This window comes from Zootermopsis nevadensis, unplaced genomic scaffold, assembly GCF_977971745.1.
Source record: "Zootermopsis nevadensis isolate Lab colony 2312 unplaced genomic scaffold, Znev_1.0 Znev_ptg000050l, whole genome shotgun sequence".
NCBI classification, from domain to species: Eukaryota; Metazoa; Arthropoda; class Insecta; order Blattodea; family Termopsidae; genus Zootermopsis; species Zootermopsis nevadensis.
Genome location: NW_028259182.1, coordinates 111,517 through 138,649, shown reverse-complemented (window position 1 = coordinate 138,649; position 27,133 = coordinate 111,517). Strand labels below are relative to the sequence as shown.

At 34.8% G+C, this 27,133-nt stretch overlaps 1 protein-coding gene and 1 long non-coding RNA gene across 5 annotated transcripts; one reads left to right on the top strand and one right to left on the bottom strand.

The window, feature by feature from the left end:
* Positions 1-23: 23 nt before the first annotated feature.
* Positions 24-27,133, top strand: LOC110828338 (choline-phosphate cytidylyltransferase A). Of its 4 annotated transcripts, none has more exons than XM_022060959.2 (9): positions 24-600; positions 2,394-2,521; positions 5,999-6,107; positions 6,192-6,308; positions 8,520-8,671; positions 10,119-10,340; positions 13,179-13,346; positions 14,641-14,759; positions 18,910-27,133. In XM_022060959.2, exons 1-9 carry the CDS (start codon positions 522-524, stop codon positions 19,031-19,033), a joined length of 1,218 nt encoding a protein of 405 aa, XP_021916651.2. In that variant the 5' UTR covers positions 24-521; the 3' UTR covers positions 19,034-27,133. The 4 variants fall into 4 exon arrangements, with proteins under 4 accessions (XP_021916651.2, XP_021916654.1, XP_021916653.1 ...); XM_022060962.2 differs by lacking the exon at positions 24-600 and adding an exon at positions 840-997; XM_022060961.2 differs by lacking the exon at positions 24-600 and adding an exon at positions 1,057-1,300.
* Positions 15,504-16,703, bottom strand: LOC147871514 (uncharacterized). Its single transcript, XR_015538729.1, has 2 exons — positions 15,932-16,703; positions 15,504-15,835 (listed from the first exon to the last, which is right to left on the bottom strand). It is a non-coding gene; the product is annotated as an uncharacterized LOC147871514 (long non-coding RNA).

Below are 27,133 nucleotides of genomic sequence, written 5' to 3'. Positions count from 1 at the left end.
ATGTGGGAGCTTATCCTAGGATGATGTATTTCCGTGTCTGTAGCATCACTCTGACATAACATTTACGTATTTGTTTAATAACTAGTGGTTTATTTAACGACGCTTTCAGCAGATCAGACTTATTATCAGTTTCTTTTTCATCGTCTGTGGTCAGCTTGACCGTTGTGACTTGCGAAAGTACCACGGTGGTTTAACCTTGCTTTCTGTGACCAGTCTTTACCCACCAGATTGGAAGAGGAGACGCGGACAAACATCAATGCTTTGAGTGGGACTCGAACCCACGATCGCAGCGGCCAAGCGCACGAGAACCATGCCTCGGACCGCGTGGCCACTATCAGTACATAAGATAAATACATACACCATTGTAAGACTGGGTCGCGCACGCGTGGCGAAGTACATTAGTCATCATAGATAACACAGTCGTGGTTAACGTGCTTGTTGGTCAACTGAAGCACGTTTTGTTGGCTACAGACGCAAAACTTGTCTTTTTTTTAGATAGGGGAATCCAGAAAATTAAAGACATGCAGGAAGAGAAAGTCGTCGAAGTATTATCAAATTATTTTCAAAACATGGATGAAAAACGTGAGAAAAGTGCAACAGGTAACTTGCAAATGAACCTAATTCAACGTGTTTTACAGATGTATAAATTATAATAATTTCTGTTTTATCAATTAAACCTTATTATTTTATTTTATTTTTTCAAGAAACACTTCTTACAATTGAAGGTCGGTTCGCCTACCGGACACGTCACGATCATACGATGTGACGTAATACCATGTGTTTTTAGTCAAGTATTTCTGAGTAACTGTACATTGCGCAGCTTACAACATTGCCCTCTATTATAGATTTATGGTACCAAGATTTGCATGGAATGTAAAGAATGTCGATTTAAATGTTTATCATATGTAACATTGTTCTGCATATACCGGCCGGCCGGAATGGAGTGCAAAAAAAATATGAGTTTATGTTGCAGATAATAAAATATGTTTCTAGGAAGGTGGGTTATGGTAAATGCAGAATAATTCTAATGCCGCACATTTCATTTGCTCAATTTGCGCATATGGTCCTGTACAGACGGTCAAAGGCTGTAGACTTCACCTCGTTTGTGTTAAAAAGAAAGTTTATTTTATAGTTAAAAGTGCACATTGTTTGATTGTACTTACATAGAAAGTAACGTTAGACACTTAATGGGCTTTTGTAGAACGTTCATTAAGAGTAGGAATAAATGTTCAGTCATCCGTATTTTAAAATAATTTTAAGCACACCAAGAACACTGGGATAGAGAAACACTACATTTACAGTTGAGTTGCTGATAATTTTCCTTTCTCCAGGTTTCCGTGATTGTGGTCACTAGAATAGTGAATTTTTCTTTGTATCTTATGCTGAGAATTTTGCTAGTTATTTTGGAAAGTTATAGAAATTGGTGTTACTTTCTATCAAAAACACTAGGTTCACTTATTTATTTAAAATCAGTATTGAAATGAGTATTAATTTTACTTCTTAGTGGTGTGCACTCGTCTCAGTTCAAGGGAATGAATGAGTGAAATTATATAATCATACATAACTAAAACAGCTTCTTCCTCAGTAAACTTTGAAAGATTGTTGTAGTTTGGGATTGGGCAAGGAAATATATATAATAGAATATCATTTCACATACCCTGATATTGATAGATTCAGGCTATGTTAGTTTACTGTTATTGTTTACTTTATTCACTAGTAACATACAGTCCCGACTGTAATCTTGAGACTTGCTGGGTGAGGAGGTGAAGTGAAGGAGGAAAGGTAGCATCTGCCTTTATCACTACGGACTTACTGCCATACCAAGAAGGGATAGTACTTGTGCTGTTTTAATTAACCACTCTAGTTTCTTGCTACTTGGCATAACATTCTTGGTGTGGCACAGTGTGATTTGTATTGGTGGAATTCAGTTTAGTTGCTTGTTTTGGTTTGGTCTCTTGTTCCATGCAGACAGTTTAAAGGGATTGTTAGGTATTGTTCAGATTTATTCACTATCTTATCATGTACAGACAGTTTCAAACGAGGAGAGTGGGTTACCATGTCAGTTGACAGTCGGTGTGTGAAGCTAATTTTAAGCAAGAAGTAGGCATATAGTAAACACAAGTTTTAACACAAAATAAATAGTTATAATGATAATAAGTTCCCATAGCCTCTTTTATCACATACACTATCAAGTGAGTACGTTGCGCCACATCCACCTAACTGAGCAAAGTAACTAGTGCACACGGGAAAGGCCTGTAATGTTTATTCTAATGTTTTTTGAAGTTAGATTTGGATTGATAAGGTATGCAGGTTAGATGTCATAGGTTCCTCCATTTCTATTTGTTCTAGGACTGGTGATGCTAAGGTATTGATTTTCTGGTGTTTTATTACAGATACTTCTTTGAATCATCCTGTATGGAAGCCCTTAGTGGATACTTGTACAATGTCAAGAAAGCGCCCTAGAGAAGAAGACGATAATTGTGTCCCACCTGCACCAGCTGTATCTTTACCACTGCAAATGGTAAATTTCTTTTGTTATTTGTGTAGTGAGTAGTTTAAGATTTAACTTGCCTTATAAAATCAATAAAATGAGTGCTGGGTATAAAGTAATATAATATGCAGAGCATCCAGACTAGTACAATTGTTAATCATCCTGACAGTGACTGCTTTCAAAATACTGTTAATGGTGTCATTGCTGATCTGAACAGATGGTTTAAAGCCGTTAAACTCATATTAAATTTTTACAAGGAAATTTGCTACTAAGAAAATGTATATCAATGTAAATATGATAAAACAATTAAAGTATTAACAAACAAATTGTTTTGTTTTGTTTACAAATTGATAACAACTTACATTTTAAAAAAGTGATTTTGAATATGTTATCACCAGACTAAGTTCAACATGCTTTGCCATGAGTAACCATAAGTAAAACATGACCTTGGTGTCAGGTTTGGGGCAAAATTCATGAAATATATTAATTTTGAGGAAGTATTGGCTTCTGATTATAGTGATGGCAAGAGATCAACTGCATGCTAAATTACATTATGTATCAAGGTTGAACAAATAAGATTATTTTATGTATCAAGTGGCCAAATCACTGTACTGTTCTGAATGCAACTTGTAATTGACATACTATGTAAAAGGAAGCTGTTCTGATATAAAGTTAGCTATAGTGTACCATGCAAGACATGTCAGTACAAAATAATGTGAACCTGGTCATTTATGGAATTTCTGAATTCATTTCTAATACAGATTAAATTGTTCAGTTCTTCCTTGTTTATGAAAGTGCATTCACATAATTTTTACTCAGATCCCATTATACTGCTAACTTATTTTGTTGTCTACCAATATTGAAATATTTTCCATTGTCAGATACTTCTGTTAATGAACATTTTGGAATTGAAAGGGAAGGATATATGTGCTTGTTACTCTGAGGTGACCTCCAGTGAAGTGGAGCATGCATATCAGATGATGCTCTGACCTTCTGGAGGTCAGAACATGTTACACACTTGCACTGAGTAGTTTGAATTGAGTCAATTTTATGATGATATCACAAATTGCTGCCAGTAGTGATGTCTGGTTCATTGTCCAGTGGTTCTGTATGTGGTGTATGAACACAATTCTACTACTACTGCTTACTTGTATTTGTCTGTTGACAGATAATAAGTTCAATCTTATGTGATTTAGGGACTTTATTATTATTTCCATTAATGCTAGTGTAGTATTAGTCATAGATGAAATAGAAGAACATTTTTACATTTAATCAGTTCCAGTGTATAATAAAACATTAAATTTTATATGAGGTCTTTCTGATGAGGTATTAATGGCATTAACAATTTTTTCAGAAGCCTGTAGTATCAACAGACACAGGAAGTAATTAATCATTTGTAGCATTTAGAACACCAAAATGCTTTTGGTTATGCCATGACAAACCATGAAGGAATTGGAAGAATTTAATTAATTTACTCACTGGTACATGGAAATTGGTAGTTGTTAAAATGTTTAAGAAATTTTCAATCATGGAACCTGAAGATTCTTTTCAACACCTGTTATTGAACACCCCAACCTATATAGAAGAATTTATTTATATAAATTATCATTTTAGATAAACTGTTAATGGCTGATAAAGATTTCTGAAAACATTGATTAGTTATTAAGTGTAACAAAAAAGAGTTTTAAATGAAGAATGTGAGATTCAGTTGGTCTTGAACTCTGTCAGAGATATAGGTTACAGTTAGGGTCAGAGTGCAGAGATACAATTGCACTTAACATCCACTTTGTATAGTATGACATGGTTCGTAATAATCATTGCTTGCCTTCTGATCAGCCGAGTAGTTGAGACAGAGACATTGTACATAAGGCATTTCTTCAAGCTGAGTCTGCACAAATTACTAATTTTTTTATAAAGCAGAGTGCAAGTGTTAAGACAAATCAGGAATAATGTCTTTGAAAGCACAAATATCTGCTACTAACTCAAGAAAACCATATCGTAGAATTGCTTCAGGGAAACCGACAATGGTAAGATAATTGTATTTTGTTCAAGCAGCCTTGTTACAGGCTGATTATTATCCCAAAATTTTATTTCTTAACACCTCCATATATATGTATTATCTTATGTAACAGGGTGTGAAGATGTAGATTGGATTGAACTGTTTAAGGTAAGTTTTTGTGAACCTGGCAGTGAACTTTTTGGCTCTGCTTTCTTACCCTGTTGATTAGCAATTGGTTTATCAAGGAACATTCACCATGCAGTTAGTTATCATGTGAAGTTTCACTCTTTGTAGTGCAATGATTAGTAAATGTACCACAGTCAGTAACTTGACATTTTGCTCGCACACTATAGATATGGGTTTTGTTAAGCTTTCAAATTAAACAGCATTATTTTCCTAACATATTAACCAACTGATGTTTAGGATGGTGATGCACTGTTTTTGCTTCAAGGTAGAAACCACATTTTTAAATGATATGTAGATGAGTTTTGTATAGCCAAGTTTGATCAGCCTCATCAGTTCAGTCACTTCAAGGCTGGAAAAGGGTTAAGATACTTCCTGCATTGCATGCAGCTGTCAGAATACAAAACTGTCACATTGGCAGTTTGTAATTGGCTGAAAGACATGTTAAATAGAATATCACATTATTTGAATATGTGGCCTTGAGTAATGTTTAAATGAAGCTATTAAGGGCATTAATAGGAGGTCATGTATTGGGCATTGTGGAAAGTTTTGTTGTACACTGGCAAGAAATATTAAGAGGCAGGGAAATAGTTAATATAGCATTTAAATGATTCAGTCATATTTAGGCAGGCTATCAAATGTTGGGAGGGTAGCAAAATGAAGGTTATCTTGAGCTGGACATTGGGAGACGAAAAATGCATACAGAATTTTGGTGGGATGGTGGTAAAAGTGGACCCCTGGAGAGCTGGTGAACTGGAAGGATGTTACAGTAGATGTGAATTGAATTGACTTGGGATCTTGTCTGGTGGTGGGTTGTGGTGTAGGTGGTATTCAGCCTTTGATAATTAGTTGTCTGGTGTTTATTGTTGGGTGGTTAGTCAGAACTAAATCATCTACTTGACTGAATCTGAAAGCACAATGTTGTCAAATGGGGTAGCTTAAAATAGAAGCTTTTCAGAATTATATTCCAGGAAAATTGTTCACCTATGTGGTCAGTAGATTTCATACACATATATTTTATTTAGTCTAAGTAAGTAGTGTGGTGGTAACTGGATTCAGTGAGAATGTTGTATAATCTTTCTTGAAGGCTGTAAATAACTGATATGCTATTTCCTTGTACTCTTATTTTTCTCCAGAATGTACATCTACACATGGAGTTAACCTTGACAGAAGATTGCTGGATTACATTTTGTATGTGCTTGATAACAGTAATGTTTCTTAATAATTACTACAGTCCTTATTTATTACAATTAGAATTAATATGTTTGTGGATCTGCATTGTAGTAAATGATGAGTATATTATCATAGAGAATTTATTTTTCCAGTCTATCTGCAAGGTAGCACCTTTTAGTGATGATCCAGATGCCAACCTGGAACGGGAACGTTGTGATTACACAAATTGCATCACATATAAAGTGGCAAAATCAGGAAGAGGTACTGTATATTACCAATCATTCAGCTATTGATGTAGAAATGCCATTAGGATGTTTTGACCTGAAATATAATTTGCTGTTGCAGTGCAAAGACCGATTCGGGTGTATGCAGATGGGATTTATGATCTTTTTCACCAAGGACATGCCCGACAACTGATGCAAGCCAAAAATCTGTTTCCTAATGTTTACCTAATTGTTGGAGGTAATAATTCTCCCTTTACTCTGATATCTTATTAAGAATACGTATATGATTTTAAGTCAGTGATTAGACTATGAATAGAACTCATTATTTTTACCACTTTCTTGCATTGTACTTTCACCAGTGCCCCTGAAGTCACATTGTAGTTAATTAGGATGATGAAATTTGTGTTTTCCTAATTATTGTTTTTGGAACTAGACAAACACTGATGTGGTCAACATCATTGCTTTATAGTTCCAAGTTAATTGTTAAATAATTAAATTACATTTTATCATGGCCCTTCCTGACTTTATGGCTTGTCATTGGAAGATTTATTTTATGCCAGTTCTTTGCCCCAAGATGACATCAATAATTCCATGCTACAAAGGCTACATACAGTCTTGTTCCATATCATCAGTGTTTGCCCTGGAGTAGCTACCAGGTATGCCAAAACAACCAGGCATCTACATGCCACTAAAATCATGATTATTGTTTTGTAATGTACCTTCCTCTCCCTGGCATGATGTTAGACAAGGCATGTTTTAGTATTTGCCTGCCAAAAGGGAAATCTTGTTTCCCTATATCTATCTGTAGTTGGTCAATTGGAACTGTAGTGTCCCATTATGTCATAGGATTGCTAAAAGCTTTATATAGTCACAAGAACAAACTCTTGTCTGTCTAAAATGCTTCATAGGGTTGCTAGACTGTCAGAGCTTGATTAGCAATTGGATTGTTCACTTTAAAGTTGAGTTCACATTCTAACATCCTTCTGAATATTGCAGAAATTGTGAGTTATTTGTAGTTTTATTCAAGCAGTGATTGTTTCTTTGTTGTTATACAAAACATCGTTATCAGACAGAAATATATCAAAACACTTGTTCATTATATTGTATATCTTCCCTGTAGAGAGTGGCCTGATGTTGCGGCACTTTGTTCTCTTAGGTCGCTGGCCAAGGCAAATTTGAAATTTTCGTGGAATAATTTTTAAACCTCAAGAAATGAGGTTGAAACTGTTCAGAATTGAGAAGTCTGTGAGATAAGAAAGTAACTTTTTCATCCATTTCCATGCGAGTCTACTAATGGAGTACCTGACTTATGTGGTCACTCTTGTCCACATATACCATGTATCTGTTGTTTAGTATTATGGCTGGCTTAAAAACATTTCCTTACCAAACAGACAGTATCTTAAGCTTAGGGCATTGCATATTTGTCAGGATGTTCGCATTGTGTTTGTCTTTCCATACTATGGCTGTCTAATCACCACTTACCCCTCATATTTGTCTCACGCCACTCTTTGTACTTTCTCTGCAAAATCCTAAGCCTCCTTTTTTGATGTGACAGTTTGTCAGCAGTTTATGATATTATTGAGTAAACTGTCAAATAAGTTGCAGTAAGAGGAGAAATTATTTGTGTATAATATGTGCCCAAAGTTTTCAATCCCTTTAAGTCCTAACATAGTTCCATAAGTTGCAGTCATTCTGGCAGTCACTGGTTTCCTATCTTTGTATAAATACAGTCTAATGTATCTATATCCCATGGTATTCCATAGAGATTGTAGATATTTATCCCAAATAATGTGTGTTTTTTTATATACACTATCTGAAAAAGACTGTACATTTGGAAAGGATGCTGACTTTATCAAATGTTAAATGTTCAGTTAGGCTGAAATATTTAGCATATGTATCATGAACTTATCAAAAATATTAAGTAGGATTAGAGGTTTTCATGGCAGTGCATCTGAATATCGTTGTCTTCTGGGTTGTAGTGCTATGTAGTCTGGTAGAAGTTTCAGAGGTCCTTGCTGCCTTCATCACCAGGGCAGTGAGTAAACTGTGCCATTGGAATTGGTTTGATATTTGGTAAACTGCCAGTCAAGGTAGAACCTTGGCCTGACCTGTGGGGAGTGGAGTGGAAGTGGAGCAAGAAAATGTTCATTGGAATAGGTTCTTTGTTTATATTGGGTATCTTGTTCTGTCCCAATCTACTGGCATCTCCTGTCCACCTGTGTTAAAACTGCAGAAGGGTAAGCTTGTCTCTATCCTGTCTTCCCCTTTGTTGTCTCTGTCATATTGAGGAGGAGGAGGAGGGATGTCTTTGTCTTCAGACATGGGTGTCAGATTTATATTCTAAAATAAATTCTTGTGCCATGTCTTTATCTTCAGTCTCCAATTTGAAGCTGTTGTTTTTGTTACACTCTGAAGTAGTAGAAAGCTTAATCTTTATTACATTTTTCAGTTTGCAGTGATGCTCTGACACACAGTAAAAAGGGGCGAACAGTTATGACTGACACAGAGCGATATGAGGCTGTGCGGCATTGTCGATATGTTGATGAGGTTATTCGAGATGCACCATGGGAATTGGAAGAAGACTTTATAACTCGACACAAGGTAAAGCCTTGTTCCTTGGAACTTGTATCTTGTTATGTGGCTTACGTGTATTGCATTACTTAACACCTGGGGCCTACCAGGATTCTCTTGTAATGTGAATGGCCTGTTTTATTTTCATGTTTTTATTTATAATATTGTATTCTACACTGTAATATTCTTTTATCTACTTAAACATCATTCATTGTAAAATGCTTATGTTTGTAATTCTGTTGTGGACTAGTTATTTCATGCACTGGGTTAGCTTTTGATGTTTTGTTGCATAACTGTGATTGATCATAAAGTATGGATGTGTGCTTTAAGTTATGTTTGGGGATAATAAACTGTCAGAGATGGGTGAAAGAAATCATACTGAACACAGTAAATGTATAAAGATGGCTGTCTTGTCGGTTGTAGTACCATGTAGTCTGGTAGAAATTTACCATTGTTTTAGAGGTTCTTGCTGCCTGCATCATCAGGGCAGCGAGTAAGCCATGCACATGAATTCAGTTTAAGATATGGGAACTAGTCGATCAAGGCAGAACCTTGGCCGGACCAATGGGGAGTGGGGTCAGGAACATGCAAAGGGCTGCTTTCTCTGACCTCTCTCTCTCTCTTGCATGTTCTTCCCCCTCCTATTGGCTCCCAGGCCCTCACTCGATCCTGACCCCACTCCACACTGGTCTGGCTAAGGTTCTGCCTTGACAGAATGGTTCCTATATCTCAAACAGATTTCAAGTATGGAGCTTACTTATGGCTCTGATGATGGAGGCAGCTTGGATCTCTTAAGCGTTGGTAAACTAAAGATGTTTAGAGACCAGAGTAAAGAAATAAGAGAGTCTCTGTAAACATTGGAAGTTGAGACAAGGCTGAGATGACAGTGTTACATCTAGAAGTACACTGCTGGGTTTTTTACGGACAAGAACTTGAACTGAAACATAGTGAGAAAGCCCTTTCTAACAGTCCATTGAATAAAACCATAGCAACAGCATTGGGCTTGATTAACAAGAGATATAGTCTGTATGTTTTATCCCCATCAGGCTAGAATTCTTACCATAAATATGTGGTGGAAAACAACAAGAATGATATAAAAACCAATTTAGTAATAATTAAAATACTATGAGTTTGAAACTGTAATTTGGTAATAAGTAACAATGTATCTCAACATCAGGTGTGTAATACTAACATATAAGAAGTATGAATTTAACAGGATTATCAGAAACTTTGTACAAGCAGAATGAAATAAAAAGGAATTCATATTCACATCCTGATTCTGAAAGTGTAGTGTGTTTGAATAATACAAATAATGACAGTATTGTATTCTGTAAAATGAAGTGATGGTTTTGCCTACAACCATCTCTTAAGTGGTGTTTTATTATCATCATTCCATACAGTATGATAAAACAGTTTGGGATGGCTATGGAGACTTTCATTTTATAAAATTGTTAGGTGGCCTGTTCTGTTGTTTCAGATTGACTTTGTGGCCCATGATGAGATTCCTTACATGACAGATGATGGGACTGACTTGTATGCTTGGTTAAAAGCAAAAGGCATGTTTGTAGCTACAGAGCGCACAGAAGGTGTATCAACGTCAGATATTGTGGCACGAATTGTACGAGATTATGACATCTATGTGCGTCGCAATCTTGCTAGGGGCTACAGTGCAAAGGATTTGAATGTCTCCTTCCTTAATGTAAGTTTCCAACTTGCAGGCCATATTATTTCAAAATGCTAATGGAATGGTGGTATAGAGAACAGGCTGTCAGTATTTCTTCAAGGATCAGTTACATAAATTGTGTCTACACTAGGTGCATTATGTTAATGTTTTTAATTTATAGTGTTCACTGGTATTTTTGGATATTATTTTATAAAATTCTATGATATGAACATTTCTGTGATTATAAATGACTATTTTCATTAGTCTTTTCAACTTTGATTACCATTTCTAGTTGTTTATGAGCAAAGACAAATTAAAGACTGCATAACTCTATGATTCTAGCAGTCAGCTGTCTGTTTTGCCACTATGAGGTGAATAAGTATGATACTGTTGATTAATTTCTTCTTCATTTTAATATATCCATATTAATTTATTTTTATTGTAACAATTTGTATTATCTAGATCAGTTGTCTACCATATATCAGTAATTTTACATTGTTTCTTTTTAGCTCATGGATTTGTTAAACACACTATTACAATTGATAAAAAATTATTCTTTACTGTATTTGAAGCAAATGAAAGAATAATACTTGGATTAATTATTCTCTTCAGTTACTCTTCACATCTTTCAGTCTGTTGGTCTCTAATTTACTCTTGTACAGTAGGGCCCCGCTTTACGGCGCTCCGCTTTACGGCGATTCGCTAATACGGCGCTCAACAGCTGAGTCAGAGAAGTGCGTCCGGCGCCATTTTCTCGTCGCTGATTCAGTCTGTTTACAGCTTTTGTGCGCTCCACGTCTCTCTGTATTTCTGGCAATTTTTTTAGTTATTACAAACTGTATATTTATATAATATTTTTGTGTTACTACAGTGTAATTACAATGGCGTCAAAGGGTAGTAGCGATAAAAAGAGGAGTCGTAAGCCTCTTACTTTAAATGCCACGTTAGAGATGATTAAACTTCGTGAACAAGGCATGTCTATGGCTTCCAAACCATCACCAAAATGAATAAGATTCGTTGAAGAGTCAGATGATGAAGATGCGCCATCTCCTTCATCCTTCCTACTATAAGCATATCAATTTTCAAATTTATATTCACCAATCACTATAAGCTGAGGACAATGTGTGTATTACTGATATTCATTTAACTTTCATATCATTTTCTTAGGCCTAGCGCTATTGTGCACTTACTATATGATAGTGTAACATCTTATTAGGCTTTGATATGCATTTGCAAGTGAAATAAGGCAAAGATCCGCTTTTCGGCGATTTTCGCTTTACGGCGGGGGTCTGGTCCCTAACCCGCCGTATAAGCGGTGCCCTACTGTATTCTCTTGTCTGCTTCTTTGTTCACATACATAGCATTGTGGATCTGCATCCACAAGTTCGCAGACAAGACTTTGTCACTGTATACTTGCTTGACTCTCGCTTGTTCCATAGCGAAAATATTTGTCCAGCTACTCTTGCTGGTTGCGGAAGCTCATATTCATATAAGCTTGTGTATCAGTCTGCAAGCCTTCAGAAATTTATTTATAGCAATGGAGTGTCTGTCAGTGGCGAGGGTGCTAGAAGGCGTTGCTGGAAGTTTTTTGTCCTAATTCATGCACCGTCAGGCATTGTAACACAGCATACAGCTAGAGGAAGGGATGCACAGCACCTTGCTGATGTGTGCGTTGTGATGTGTCTTGAAGCATCCATGTCCAGAGTTAAGAAGTCTGTTAATATATGCAGCCTGGGAAGTCACATTCTGAACTAATAGCAGACCAAAAAACATTGTGCTTATTCTGATTTGTTAGAAACTTTACTGGTATTACTTTAAATCACTTGAAGTTATAAAATAGTAATAATAAAACAGTTAAATGATTACTGATGCTACTGACAGTGAAAGCAGTAAAGATATATGGGAAATATCTGTGTACTAAAGACGAATGTTCACTCATGGATAGGGGGGTTATGCATCATTACATCATCACTTGCCTACCAGGCTGTCTGCATCACAGGGACTTCCTTAAGTCTTGAAGATTTCTGTCTTCTGGGTTGTTGAATTCATCGCCCTGATGATGGAGGCAGTATGACCTCTGAAACGTTGGTTAACATCGACCAGACTACACAGCGCAACAACCCAGAAGACAGAAATCTTCATACTAAGAATCGCCCTGATGACGGAGGCAGTATGACCTCTGAAACGTTGGTTAACATCGACCAGACTACACAGCGCAACAACCCAGAAGACAGAAATCTTCATACTAAGAATCGCCCTGATGACGGAGGCAGTATGACCTCTGAAACGTTGGTTAACATCGACCAGACTACACAGCGCAACAACCCAGAAGACAGAAATCTTCATACTAAGAATCGCCCTGATGACAGAGGCAGTATGACCTCTGAAACGTTGGTTAACATCGACCAGACTACACAGCGCAACAACCCAGAAGACCGAAATCTACATACTAAGAATCGCCCTGATGACGGAGGCAGTATGACCTCTGAAATGTTGGTAAACATCGACCAGACTACACAGCGCAACAACCCAGAAGACAGAAATCTTCATACTAAGAATCGCCCTGATGACGAAGGCAGTATGACCTCTGAAATGTTGGTTAACATCGACCAGACTACACAGCGCAACAACCCAGAAGACGGAAATCTTCATACTCACTGCTGTGAGAACCTCAAGTCTTACATTCCTTAAGTCTTGCATACAGTTGCTATCCCTTTATTTCTGTCATATTGAATCTTGGAATAGAAAACACTTTGGGTCATAATGTATATTGAGAACCATTTTTACAAAATAACACTTACATGATTCTGTTTTAAATTTATTCATCTCATTTTTATGTTTTATATATATCTGCATCATCTATTTGTATATTAGGAGAAGAAGTTTCGCCTCCAGAACAAAATGGATGAACTGAAGGATAAAGGAAAACGTGTGATGGAGAATATTGGGGAAAAGCGAGTGGACATGATTCAGAAGTGGGAAGAGAAGTCTCGTGACTTTATTGATACCTTCTTGTTGTTATTTGGAAGGGAAGGTCGCTTGGTGAGTCATTACATTTCAACTTTGTGCATCACAAATTCTCAGTGTTCTGAAAAGCAAAATTTCTGCAATATAGGCTGTTGTCAGCATAGAGAAGGGAGAAGAGTGTTGTTGGTTATTTTCAGATTACTGGCTATCATAGTGTTACTGCTTTGTTAAGAGACAGAACACGCAGATGCAGTGTGTTCTGAATCTTGATTCCAATTCTTATGACAAGTTATTTTATGCATTGTTTATTATGCATTAACAAAGTACCCTGGATGTAAGAGAAATAAAATGATTGATTTATATGTCACGTGGTTTTGTTAGGGAAGCGAAATCAGGGAAATTGTGATGGGCTAAGACTTGCTTAGATGGGGAGGTAAGAATATTTACTGAATTTTGATGATGAAAATACCAGTTAGATCCAGAATAAAGGTGGAAGGATAGGAGTAAAATTACTGTAATAGAAATAGAAATCACAAATTATATGAATGTCATATCTGTGATCGCAGCTACTCATAAAACATTGCCAGCTAAAGGTGTGGTAGTATATATTAAAGACAGAAAGCACAAAAGGAGTCTGCCAATGAACTACTGAATACTGGTTTCATCTGGTAAAAAGAAGCTCAAATTATTGCTAGGAGTAAAAGATTTCAGAATTATAATTTGAAGCCACAAAATTCTGACTGCTACAAGTTAACTTGTGATAGTATATTTTGACCAACATTTTGTACCTAAATTATTCAGGATAACAAGGAAGTGGTTAAAAGTTGTGTGCATCTTATATTCTCTTAATACAGTGTGAGTTGTACATTTAGAGAAAGTTCTTGTTACGAAGCCTTGTGTAATTGGGGTATTGATTGTATTTTTATACTTTCTTTAAAATTTCTTTTATTCACAACTTGTAATTTTACATTCATCAAATTAGCATTAACTGTGTTCATATAAAGGCGAAAGTAACTTAAAGTGCTCATAAATTTAGAAACTCCTTTTATTAATACATCGCTGCAATACTAACAGCAATGATGTAAGGCTGCTTTAGTGACTTTGAGTACATGTTATTTTTGACATGTGTGATGTAGTCAGCTGTTAATATTTTATTTTTATGTGATGTAGAGAATAGACATAACATTTGCATGTCTTTGTGTCTGACTTTTATATTGCAGTTGGTTATATGAAAATATATTTTTTAAATCACCAACAAGAAGTTAAAGTTTCAGATGCAAGTAGGTGTTTGTAGTCCTTGTATAATTTTGTGTTAATAATTTGTTAATATTAATGTAGAGAATGAATATATTGGTCTTGTCGTACATAGTCCCACATATGGAATGAAGGGAAGGGGCGACTGATGCAGGCATTGTCTCCACCAGCAAGTCCTCAGCGAGATGGAAGCCCCACATCCTCCAACAGCAGTGACCATGATGAGTCAGTCAGGTGAGTGATGTCATGATGAGAGCCTTACTTCTGAATAAATGTTGTTATTATGTGAAATTCTATCATCTACAGAAATTGCTTTTTGTGTCTCATACAGTGTGATGTGTGTTTCCTAATAACTGTTTATAAAATCTGTTATTGGTATTTTATCAAATTTATTGAATGCAGAAAATGGTATTAAAAAGAGCAGTGATAGAAAATGGAAGGTTGCTCATATTATTAATTGCTATCCCTTATGTAAGTTTATCATACAAAAATCTATCAAACATTCTTCTGGCAAGATTAACTCCATGTGTGAATGAAATTATTGGAGATCATCAGTGTGGGTTCAGACATAACAGATCAACAATTGATCAGATCTTCTGCATTCATCAGATATTAGAGAAAAAATGGGAGTAAAGTGGGACCATACATAAATTGTTTATATAGATTTCAAAAAAGCCTGTGACTCTGTTAAGAGAGAGTGTTATACATTATTCTCATTGAATTTGGAATACCAAAGAAACTAGTGAGTCTAATAAAATTATGTTTAAATGAAACCTGCAGCAAAATTCGTATAGGTAAATATTTATCTGAGTTATTTTCCATCAAGAACGGTCTGAAACAAGGAGATGCTTTGTCTCCATTGCTCTTTAACTTTGTGCCAGAATACACCATCAGGAAAGTCCAAGATAGGCAGGTGGGTTTGCAATTGAATGGGATGCATCAGCTATTGGCATCTTCTGATGATGTTAACTTATTGGGTGATTATTAAAATATTTATTAAAAACTTTTGCCGTCAATCACAAATATAATATTGTTAAAAGATTAAAACATCATTTAACGTTTCCTATCGAGTACTCGATTACATTGGAACTTACACGACTAGTTTCGGCTATAATTTAGCCATCAACGGGTGTTATGTAGTTTAAACTTATTACATGAATTACTGATTGTTATTGTTTTTTATAATTTATATTCTTCATTTTTCTGTTGATGTTCTGATCCTTTGTATTTTTCTTCGTTGGTTGTATTATCACAGGTCACTATTAGGTTTTTATTTCTTATTTGTAGTGACGTCAATATTTTGTGTATGACTGTGAAGTAAAGTTTCAATTTTATCAATGACAATTGAAAATAGAAATATAGAAAATAAAATAAATAAATAGTAAAAATAAATCATGTGAACTTACCCAAGAAGTAATATCGTATTCGTATGTAAGAGAACGGAGATGTACAGGACTGAATTGGATCGTGGCTGGTTACCGACTGCGGTGCTAGTGGGTGAAAGGTGGTTTGTCAGGGTTGAGGTCAAGGTACTGAAGTGCTTTAAATATGGGGTTGTTAAGTTCAATACTATTATCATTAAGGCATAATTTTTGTTTATAATTTTGATATATGTAATATTTTTCTATTGTGTCCCTGTGTCTTTTGTTTTTTATTATTTTCAATATGTCCATTGTTTCATTGATTGTGTTATAAGCATGTCCTGTATTGAGAATATGTTTAGAGTATGCGGAACTATCTTTATTGTGTTTTATGGCTGCTATGTGTTCTTTGTATCTTTGTGTGAAGGTGCGACCTGTTTGACCTATGTATATTAGGGGGCAATCTTTACATTTCAATTTATATATACCTGGTAATTGATATTGGTTGTTTATGTTTGTAATTGGTTTTTGTTTGAGGATGTTTTTTATTGTGTTTTTAGTTTTGTAGGCTGTTTTTATTTTATTTTCTTTAAATAATTTAGTTATGAATTTGGTTTCTTTACCTATGTATGTAAAAGTGGCCCATTTATTTTGTATGTTTTCGTTTTCATTGGGTTTTGTTGTATTATTAAGTTTTTTATTTAGTTTATAGTTATTAAATCCGTTTTCTTTAAGAATTTGTTGAATGATGTTTAATTCTATTTGTTTGTTTTTTATAGATATTGGGTATATATTTTTTCTGTTTAGTAAGTAATTTATAGCCATTTGTTTGTGTTCGATGGAACTTGAACAAAATAACTCAATAAATTATTTAGATTTAACAATAATAATCAAAACAAACGATTTCGAATTCAAAATTTACAGAAAACCAACAAATACAAGCACAATAATACATGCCTCATCCTGCCACCCCATCGAACACAAACAAATGGCTATAAATTACTTACTAAACAGAAAAAATATATACCCAATATCTATAAAAAACAAACAAATAGAATTAAACATCATTCAACAAATTCTTAAAGAAAACGGATTTAATAACTATAAACTAAATAAAAAACTTAATAATACAACAAAACCCAATGAAAACGAAAACATACAAAATAAATGGGCCACTTTTACATACATAGGTAAAGAAACCAAATTCATAACTAAATTATTTAAAGAAAATAAAATAAAAACAGCCTACAAAACTAAAAACACAATAAAAAACATCCTCAAACAAAAACCAATTACAAACATAAACAACCAATATCAATTACCAGGTATATATAAATTGAAATGTAAAGATTGCCCCCTAATATACATAGGTCAAACAGGTCGCACCTTCACACAAAGATACAAAGAACACATAGCAGCCATAAAACACAATAAAGATAGTTCCGCATACTCTAAACATATTCTCAATACAGGACATGCTTATAACACAATCAATGAAACAATGGACATATTGAAAATAATAAAAAACAAAAGACACAGGGACACAATAGAAAAATATTACATATATCAAAATTATAAACAAAAATTATGCCTTAATGATAATAGTATTGAACTTAACAACCCCATATTTAAAGCACTTCAGTACCTTGACCTCAACCCTGACAAACCACCTTTCACCCACTAGCACCGCAGTCGGTAACCAGCCACGATCCAATTCAGTCCTGTACATCTCCGTTCTCTTACATACGAATACGATATTACTTCTTGGGTAAGTTCACATGATTTATTTTTACTATTTATTTATTTTGTTTTCTATATTTCTATTTTCAATTGTCATTGATAAAATTGAAACTTTACTTCACAGTCATACACAAAATATTGACGTCACTACAAATAAGAAATAAAAACCTAATAGTGACCTGTGATAATACAACCAACGAAGAAAAATACAAAGGACCAGAACATCAACAGAAAAATGAAGAATATAAATTATAAAAAACAATAACAATCAGTAATTCATGTAATAAGTTTAAACTACATAACACCCGTTGATGGCTAAATTATAGCCGAAACTAGTCGTGTAAGTTCCAATGTAATCGAGTACTCGATAGGAAACGTTAAATGATGTTTTAATCTTTTAACAATATTATATTTGTGATTGACAGCAAAATTTTTTAATAAATATTTTAATAATATATAATCACAATATGACGCATTTACAATATCTTATTGGGTGATGATATAAATACAATGAAGAGGAAAGTGTGACAAAGTTTGAATATTTGGGAACAACAATAACAAATCAAAATAGTTATGAGGAAGTTAGGAGGAGACTAAATTCCTGAAATGCTTGCTACTTTTCAGTTCAAAATATTTTGTCTTCTCATCTGATTTCTAGGAACCTAAAGATTAAAATATAATAAACAACAATTTTGCCTGTTTTTGTATGGGTGTAAAACGTGGTCTCACTCCGAGGGAGGAACATAGATTGCAGGTGTTTGAGAATAATATGTTGAGGAGGATATTTGGGCCTAGGAGAGAAGAGGATGGGGCATGGAGAAAACTACATAATGATGAGCTTGAAAATTTGTACTCCTCCCCCAGTATTGTCAAGGTGATTGTGACAAGAAGAATGAAATGGGTGTGGCATGTGGCGCGCATGGGTGGGGCAGGAAGTGTGCACCAGGTATTGGTCAGGAAGCCTGAAGGGAAGAGACTGCAGGGGAGTCCTAGATATAGATAGCAGTATAATATCAAGTGGGATCTGTGGGAGATAGGAGTTGAAGGTGATTAGATTTTGTTGGCCTAGGACAGGGACCAGTGGAGGGCTTTGGTTAATTTCGTGATAAACCTTGGGTTCCCTAAGCTAGGTAGTTAGTTATGTAAGTTTAAGGTGGTAATGTCAAAAACAGTGTTCATGGAATGTGGAGTAAAGAATATCTCTTGAACTTTACTATATTTAAAAAAGTATGCATTTCCTGCATTGTGTCATGCCATTTGAGTAGAATGTTTGCTTTTTGCAGTCCTCCTCCACCCAAAGCTGGTCGATATGAGTTTTCACCAAGTTCATCAGCCAGTGCGAAGTTCAGCAACAATGGTAGCCCAGACGATTTCTCAGATGATGATGATGACCACCAATCAAAGTGAACAAATATGGCTGGTAGTGAATGAGCAACATACTTTATTGTTGTATTTTGAGATGAGCTCGTTCAGCTTTTACACAAGCTGTGATCAATAATATCTGGTTGAAATATGATAATGTAAGACCAAAGCATTAATTTTGTTTTTTATGAAAATTGATTTGACTTGATACAATTCAGAATCTTTCAGGAGTCATAAGCTGAAGAGAGAAGTAAAATATTGCTTGCAATTGTCATTATCATAATAGTGTGTTTGAGGTGAGAATTATGCACTCCATAAGGAAGAGAAAATATCCCTAGAAATATATACTCTTGATTTAATCATCATATATGTAGTGAACATGAAAATGCACATTGCTTACCAATAAGTAATTTTATAATGTAGGTATCATGCAAATTTATGTAAGGAGAAACATTAGAAACGTGTTATGGTATGTGGTTTAACGTACAGCTCATTTGTGAATGATTTCAATATTATGAGTAGGGCACTTGTATGTTGTTGCTGAGAATTACTGTTTTCATCTCATATTTATAAAATTTATTTATTAATGTGTTGTTGAGTTGCTTATTCTAATTTCTGATTAGAAAGTTGTTTTTATTGTAGCTTTGTTCCTAGACACTTGATACTTGTTGCCTAAGAACACAGGGAAGTGTTTTTTATGTAAATACATTATTTATTGTAGTACTGCACTGCAGTGGAACATGCACAATGTTTTAGTGGTGAAACATTTGAATTGCTCAGTGTACTGTGATGAGTGAGCAGAAACCAAGTTGTTATTTGAGTATTGTGACATTTTGCTCAGTCATTTGTTTATGTGTAAGGTACAGCTATATAATTTTCTGTCCTTATCACAGGACTACATGAACAATTTTTTGTTGTTGCATTGAAATGGTCGAACTCTTGTGTTTTATTTCAAGATCACAGGTAGTTCAAAAGCATGTGCATTCTTAAGTACAAGGGATGGAGGGGGGGGGGGGGAATTTGGCCTGGACTTTTATTTATTCAGATGTCTACAGGCATTATACACATATGAAATAATGTTCAATTTTCTGTGTTTTGTTCTTGTTTTTCAATACATTTTTCCACCCCCTGGGTAACTTCAGATGCCAGCATCAAAGAAATATTTTGGCTGACTGCAGAACCAAGATTGCACTCCTTCAGTTGCCTTGTTATTGGTGTTGAACTGGTACTCCTTAAGTGGTCAAAAGATGTGAAAATCACATGGGGAAATACCTGAACTTTCAGGAGGGTGAGGTAGCACTCCCCCCTTCCCCCCCCCACCAAATAGTATATCAAGAACAGTGCCTGTCACCTATAGAGAATGTGGATAGGCATTATCATGTAGGATAATGATGCTTTTGGCCAGTTGGCTGTGCCTGTTGGTTCTGATGGTGGGCTTAAGTTTGTCTTTGAGTAGATCACAGTAGTGGTGTGCACTGCTGTTGCTGGACTTAATTTTGTTGCAGATAATGGCTTCAACATTGCCAACACTCATATTCACTTCTTCAGTCACTTCTTATGCAGATATGTGCCTGTCTTGTCATATAAGCTCATCTGCTCTTTGCTTGCTTGGTTCACTACCACTGCAGGGTGTGTTGCATGTGGCATGTTTGATATATGTTTTCCTGGCTGTCTTTGAATGATCGGCACCTTTGGAACATAGAACATGAAAAGCACTCTTGCCCAAATTGTAATTGAAGGCAACAGTGGATATCAACTGCCTTTCATCTTCAGTACACAAAAATATGGTGATAATACATGGTGCAACAGGGCTTAGAACATCACATGCCACCATGATGGGTAGACTGGTGATAAAAATCCATGTCATATTTAAATACCCTTCATATTTATCAAGATGAGAACATAATACATTAGTCACTGTTCAGAAGTTAAATTTTGTCTCTTAGATATTTTCTTAGGAATAAAATGTTTTCATATGATTTCCTCATTTAATAAATTCTCCATGTAGGTAAAATCACTTTTATTGTTGTTAGGAGGAAGGTCTGGTAAATATCTCCCTTGTAATTTTGCTGAAAGCAAATTATAAGCCATAACCTTTCCAGTGAATGAACTAAAATATTGTTAACAGTAAATAACCTCTCTGGACATATGCTTCCCTTTCCATCACTGATAATAAGAGACTGGACCCAACTTATGTGTATGACCTACCTCAGTATTTCACCAGCAGATTTGATTGATGGGTGTTGTATGGTTCCCAGAAATAACAGTGACTGTTTTCATATTAAGTTTGAACTGACTGCTTTTGGTAATGAAGATTGTATTTTCTTTGAGGTAAGAACTATATGTTTAAATATGACTAAGACAGGTTAAACAGTAGCAGATAGCAAGAAAATTTCTCATATTGTTACATGTGTATTTTTCCAGAAACAATAGTTTTAAATTTTTTGTAGGAGAATGTAAATTTAAGTATGGGAAGAGGTTTACTGTTATTGCTTTTTCTATATCCTTACCAGTAGAATGGATAAAGTGGCTGCATTTCATATTTGATTATTTTTATTTATAACTTAATTGGGGGTAATTGTTATGCAAAACCTAGCTTTTAGCAGTCTTGGTATTCACATACCATATTTAAATTTATGCATATTACTGGCAAAATAATTTTGTGTGTTGCTATTAGGACAGGATTTAAAATAATTTCAAATCTAAAGGGTTCTGACAATGGTGGATTACATTTTAAATCATTCATTGTCTGGACTTTTGCATCGTCCTTGTTTAAGAAGAAGAAGAAACTATGATATTTCAGAAACTGGCTCTGTTTCTATCTAGCTCTATTTAACGGATCCAACTGAGTAGGTACCTCTTGCCTGAAGAAGGAAACAGAGGAAGTTTCAGAAATGTGGTTTCTTCTTTTTGAACAAGGCGATGGAAAAGTCCAGACAATGAATAATTAAAATGATTTGTTCACCATAAGTTGTAATGATTGGTATCATAATATGGCTTAAATATAACAGTAAGTTTATGTCAGTGACAGATTTGTGGTATCCTGAATTAAAGAGAATCTTGTATTATGTGCCACAAATCATAGCAGGTGAGAAGGCAAGGGAAAACAGTATTGTGGTGGGGTACCTCTCAGCAGGCAGACGGTAGGAAAAAGAATCACCATCTGAAGTAGTATAACCATTACTACATGATATGCTCTCCACAGAGACAGGCAACTAACTGACCTGCTTCACTTCTGTCCACATCATTTGACCAGGTTAGGACATCCATGTATGACTCCATGCATGCCATTATGTATCATGAAACATCGCTTTTGAAAGTGGGTAAATTCCAACATTAATTCTGTTTGTTTGACCAGTCTTGCTTTAATTATATAATGATGTGTGTTTACAGTTAAAGAATGTTGTTGTGTTTGGCAGTTCTCTCTCTCATATTGATGCTTGGTATGTATTTTTGTTTAATTCTAAGTATTCTCTACTTGAGTTCATGAAATGGTCTTACACATTCTACCATTCAGTGGTAAGTTTTTATATTTTACCATTCCTAAATGTAGTTGTATTAATAGTATCAGTTTGTGCCTTTATCTTCTTCATTAATACAGTGAACCAGCTTGTTAAAATATGTATTTGACTCATCTTTGATAGTTGCAGTAGGTGTTCTTGCACAGGAATTAATCATGTACCTCTCTCTTCATCACATTTTTGTTTGCAAATTTTCAGTTTTTGTTTTCAGTGCACTGTATTTGTGACTGAAATTTATTGGTCCTGACAAACATGAAGGTGATGATGCAAACAATTATAAAACAATAGAAAGGCATGTAGTAATTATCAGGAACTTTTATCAGTTTCACTTCCCAGCAACAATAAAATTTGGAAGCTCTTAGTCAAACACCTTGTAATGTGTCAGATATTATTTCAATGTCCTGAATATGCAGTGTACATAAAAGGTTTAAAAATGTCAGTAATGCACATATGTGAAGTAAAATAGTAACATTTCATAATTCAGTTCACAGTTTTATTTCTTAGTGCAGTATTTGTTGGAAGATAATAGACCTGCACATTACTAAAAATGGTCTTGGCTAGCTGTTACGAGAGTTATGTGTATGTGTTGCTTACAGCCAGTGTACTATAAGAAACATTCGAGAACATAAGTGATAAATATTTATTTGAGTATTAGTTTGAAAACTTGAGTGAAGTGAACTGCATAGTGCATAGGATGACAGTGGATTTTTCAGCAGCACTCAACTGCAATTAAGCTAATTACATTAAAGAGAGAGCTGGTTGAACAATCCAAGCCACTTTAATTGTTCTTAAACATACTTCTTATTACTTTAACTTCAGTGGTAAAACATTTGCCACATATGACTGATTTAGTTTGCTATATAATGCTGTTCTGTTGGTACTTTACCATTTCAGATTTGCTTGTTGACTGAAACAGTAAACTTCTTATCACTGTAACAACCCAGAAGATGGCCATCTTCAGACTCACCACCATGAGGTCCTAAAGTTAAAAAAGGAACATGATATTAGAGGAATTGCAAAACTTCCAACCAGAATTATCTCTGATTTACCTTCATGATACTCTTGTGAAAGAAATCTAATTATATTACAGCCTAGTGTGTGGAAACAGGAAACTCAACGTTTTAGTGAGAAAATTAAAGTAAAGAACCCATGAGACTCAATCTGTTATTCTTAATGCTGGATGCAAAAAAGAAATATGATTTCACAAGGAGTTAATTTATGACACAGTATAATGAGAAAATAATGTCATGGTCAGAACAGTACACATATGTAGTTATTAAAACTTGATCACTTGCTTGTTACGTTGAATGAGGAATTGCATAATGTGTGTGACATGACTGAAAAACTATGAGAATGTAAGGACCAATAGAGAGAAATTTGGGGCTGTGAAAAGGAAAGCATCTAGTTGTTTGTGTTTATGAGATGATAAAGTTGCGTCATATTGTGATAAATATATATTTGTTTAAATCTTGTCAGTCTAATCACAATAAAATTCCTATTAAATATTAAAATATTACTATAATTAACATTTAAATATTTAAAATATATTAAATGATGTTCTCTATCGAAATGTTCGATTTACATTAGATCATCACTTTTTTTACACTTGTTTGTGTTTATTTATGAAATTATAGGCTCCATATAAATGAAGAACCAACAAGTCTTACATATTCAGCAAATTATGGTCATAAGGACAAATGCAGGATAAGGGACCGTAGAAAATGTAGGAAAATAAATTAAAGTCCTTAATATTTATTATATTCCATGAAAGTCACTTTGGGTGCATGCTAACCTTTTTTGCCTTAACACTGATTTTAATTATATTATGTAATGCTCTTGCCTTCAAATATTAATAGGTGATGTTCTTCTACTTCTCTGTATTTCGTTACCAACAAACTTAATGGTGTGGTGATATTGAGATTTGCTTGCATATTATCATTGTAATGTGAATATAGGCTGTGAAATAATAGTTTGTGTCTTGTTTAATTGAAATGTGGTTTATAATGTGTCAGATTTGGTAGGCACTGTTTTGTAAAGCTGATTTCAGAGAACAAATTATAATCATAATATATAACTGTTGTACAGTCATTCACAACACACAGGAGTCTAGTTTATATTATTTGCTAGATTTATAATATTTTCTGTAGACTAGTTTTAAAGATACATTCTTGTATTTTTAAGACAGTTTTACAAGCCCCTCACGTATTGTTTCAGACTGTATCTGATATTTATGATGCTGACATTTTATGTGTTGGCTTCTCTTATTTCACCAATTTGAAAGCATTTTCTATATGCTACAAGAATCATGATTAAAACTGGGAAAAAATTAATTTGTTTCATATTTGAAGCTGTTTGAACATAATGAACTTGGAGACCAAAGAGAGAGATCATTATTCCACAGAGCAAAAATGTACATTTAAACTGCAGACTATTTCTTCCATTTCAAATAAATTCTTCCATTGACTTGATGCTCTGTATTAAATGGTATATTTTCATTGCTTTGTTGATGTCATGACTATTCAACACAGCTGATATAAAAGGCTGCCATTACACATGATCACCAACCATCTCAATCCAATCCACATCTTCATAAGATTTATTTTAATGTTTTTGTCTCATTCTTCCAAGCTCTCTATGAAGTTTGTTTGCTTCATTTAAGCTGTGTATTCTGCATTATTTTATTACCATAGGATGTCTTACATAATGTGTATAAATCACAGATTTACTGCCCCTTTCCCTTGTAATGTAGTAAAATCCCATTTAAAGTATGAATTTCTAAGAAAGACTGGACTGATAGCACAGGCATTAATGTTTTATATGGAATGGGTAAAATGTTGTAATCTCCTTCTGTTGTCATGCCGCATCCTTCTTGTACCCCATGTGGTCCATACAAATTTTTTATATGAATTAATTTTTTTCCTTGGTTGTATTTTGAGCCACAACACAGACTGCCTAATATACACAATTGACATCATTCATTAATGTATCAGTTCATTTCATATAATTTGTATTTATTTCAGGTCCCTGATGGGTTGTGAATGGTAAATTATTCAAAGCTGCAACAGCATTCAGAACTTTATGCTCAACGCTGGGTTGTTGCATGTGTGTGTATGCCAAACTTGTGAATGAAATACTTTTCTGGTTGCACAGAAACTTCATCACTTGTTTGTTGTAATGTTTACTGTTTGTTGAATATTGGACCAAGTGACTGAAAAACACATGTCCAGGCCACTTTTGTTTACAAATATATTTCTGAAATTTGATTGTTTATTGTTACTTGTAGTGGTGAATTTTATACATGCTAACTTCATCATCTTTTAGCTTGATGAAAGATTAAGATTCTTGCCACTATTTGGATTTCATGCCTGTAACTTGAAAGTGTAGTGCTTCATCCATTACATGTATTGCCATGCTGTTTTGTAAGAAATTACTAACATAAGCACCTCTGCTCTAAGAGTAAGCAACAGAACATTTTTAAAATCAAACATTTTGCTTCGTTGTGATATATTTTAATGTGTCTTTGGTGTTTGGTAAATTATTTTTTGGTAGAAGCCTTTCCTACAGAGCACTAAGGGTGCAGTATTGATGATGATCTTCTGGGTTTCAGCACCATATAGACTGGTCAGTAGATGCTAACGTTTTGGAGCAACATACTTTCTCCATCTTCATGGTTGAAGTGATGATGCTGAAATCACGGATGAACCCAAACCGTAAACATGAAAGGGAAAATGGCTTCTCTCTGAGTCGGGTATGGAAGCCTCTCATGACCTGAAAGAATGGAGACAATCTGCCACCGATTAATGAACCTTGTCTTGTGGCTGACTTCATCTGTCCTTCCCTCCTCTCTCCATCTACCTGCACTCCTCTGATACCTGCTTGCAGTCTTCCTATTACCTCTACCTCATTCCATCCTGAAAGGCCTATTCCTTCAGACTTCCCTTCCTGCCAACCTATATAATCCCTCTCATTCTCAGCATTGTCACTTCAGCCCTGAAGATGGAAACAATATGTTTCTCTGAAATGTTGGCATCTACCAGTCTACACAGAACCAAAACCTAGAACATCATCAACACTGCCATGAAACCTTGATTCTCACAAGGGTACATTGATTGGAAACTGTTTTATTTTCTGGTCTATACATTCTTCTTGTCAGTGCTCTATTATATTATTCTTAAACTGACTTCATGTCTCTGTAAATGTGAATCACACATTTTATTATAGTTAATGTTGTGTATGGGACCAGGGAGAAAACTTACCATATATGTGACTGACATGAAGAGAAGTGACTTTACCTTTGTAAATAGATAAAAAATGTGTACGTACATCTGTTGCACACTGGTTGCTCTTCTTGAGTACATGTTTATTGTGTTTGAGTGGTGAGTATATTAATGTGGTTGCAAACAAATTGAGCTATTTTCCTTAATTTATGTGTTGGTATTGTAACAGTATTGTATATTTAACAAGACTGTAAGAACATGTTGTTAAATAGGCCACAATCCCATCAGTAGACCGTGGCACATGTTGGAGATAAATGGTCACCCTCACAGTTCAGCACCATTACACCCAAAGAAAGAGTGCCATAACATGTTTAATAAACACTGGGTAGACCCCAGAACCAATCTGG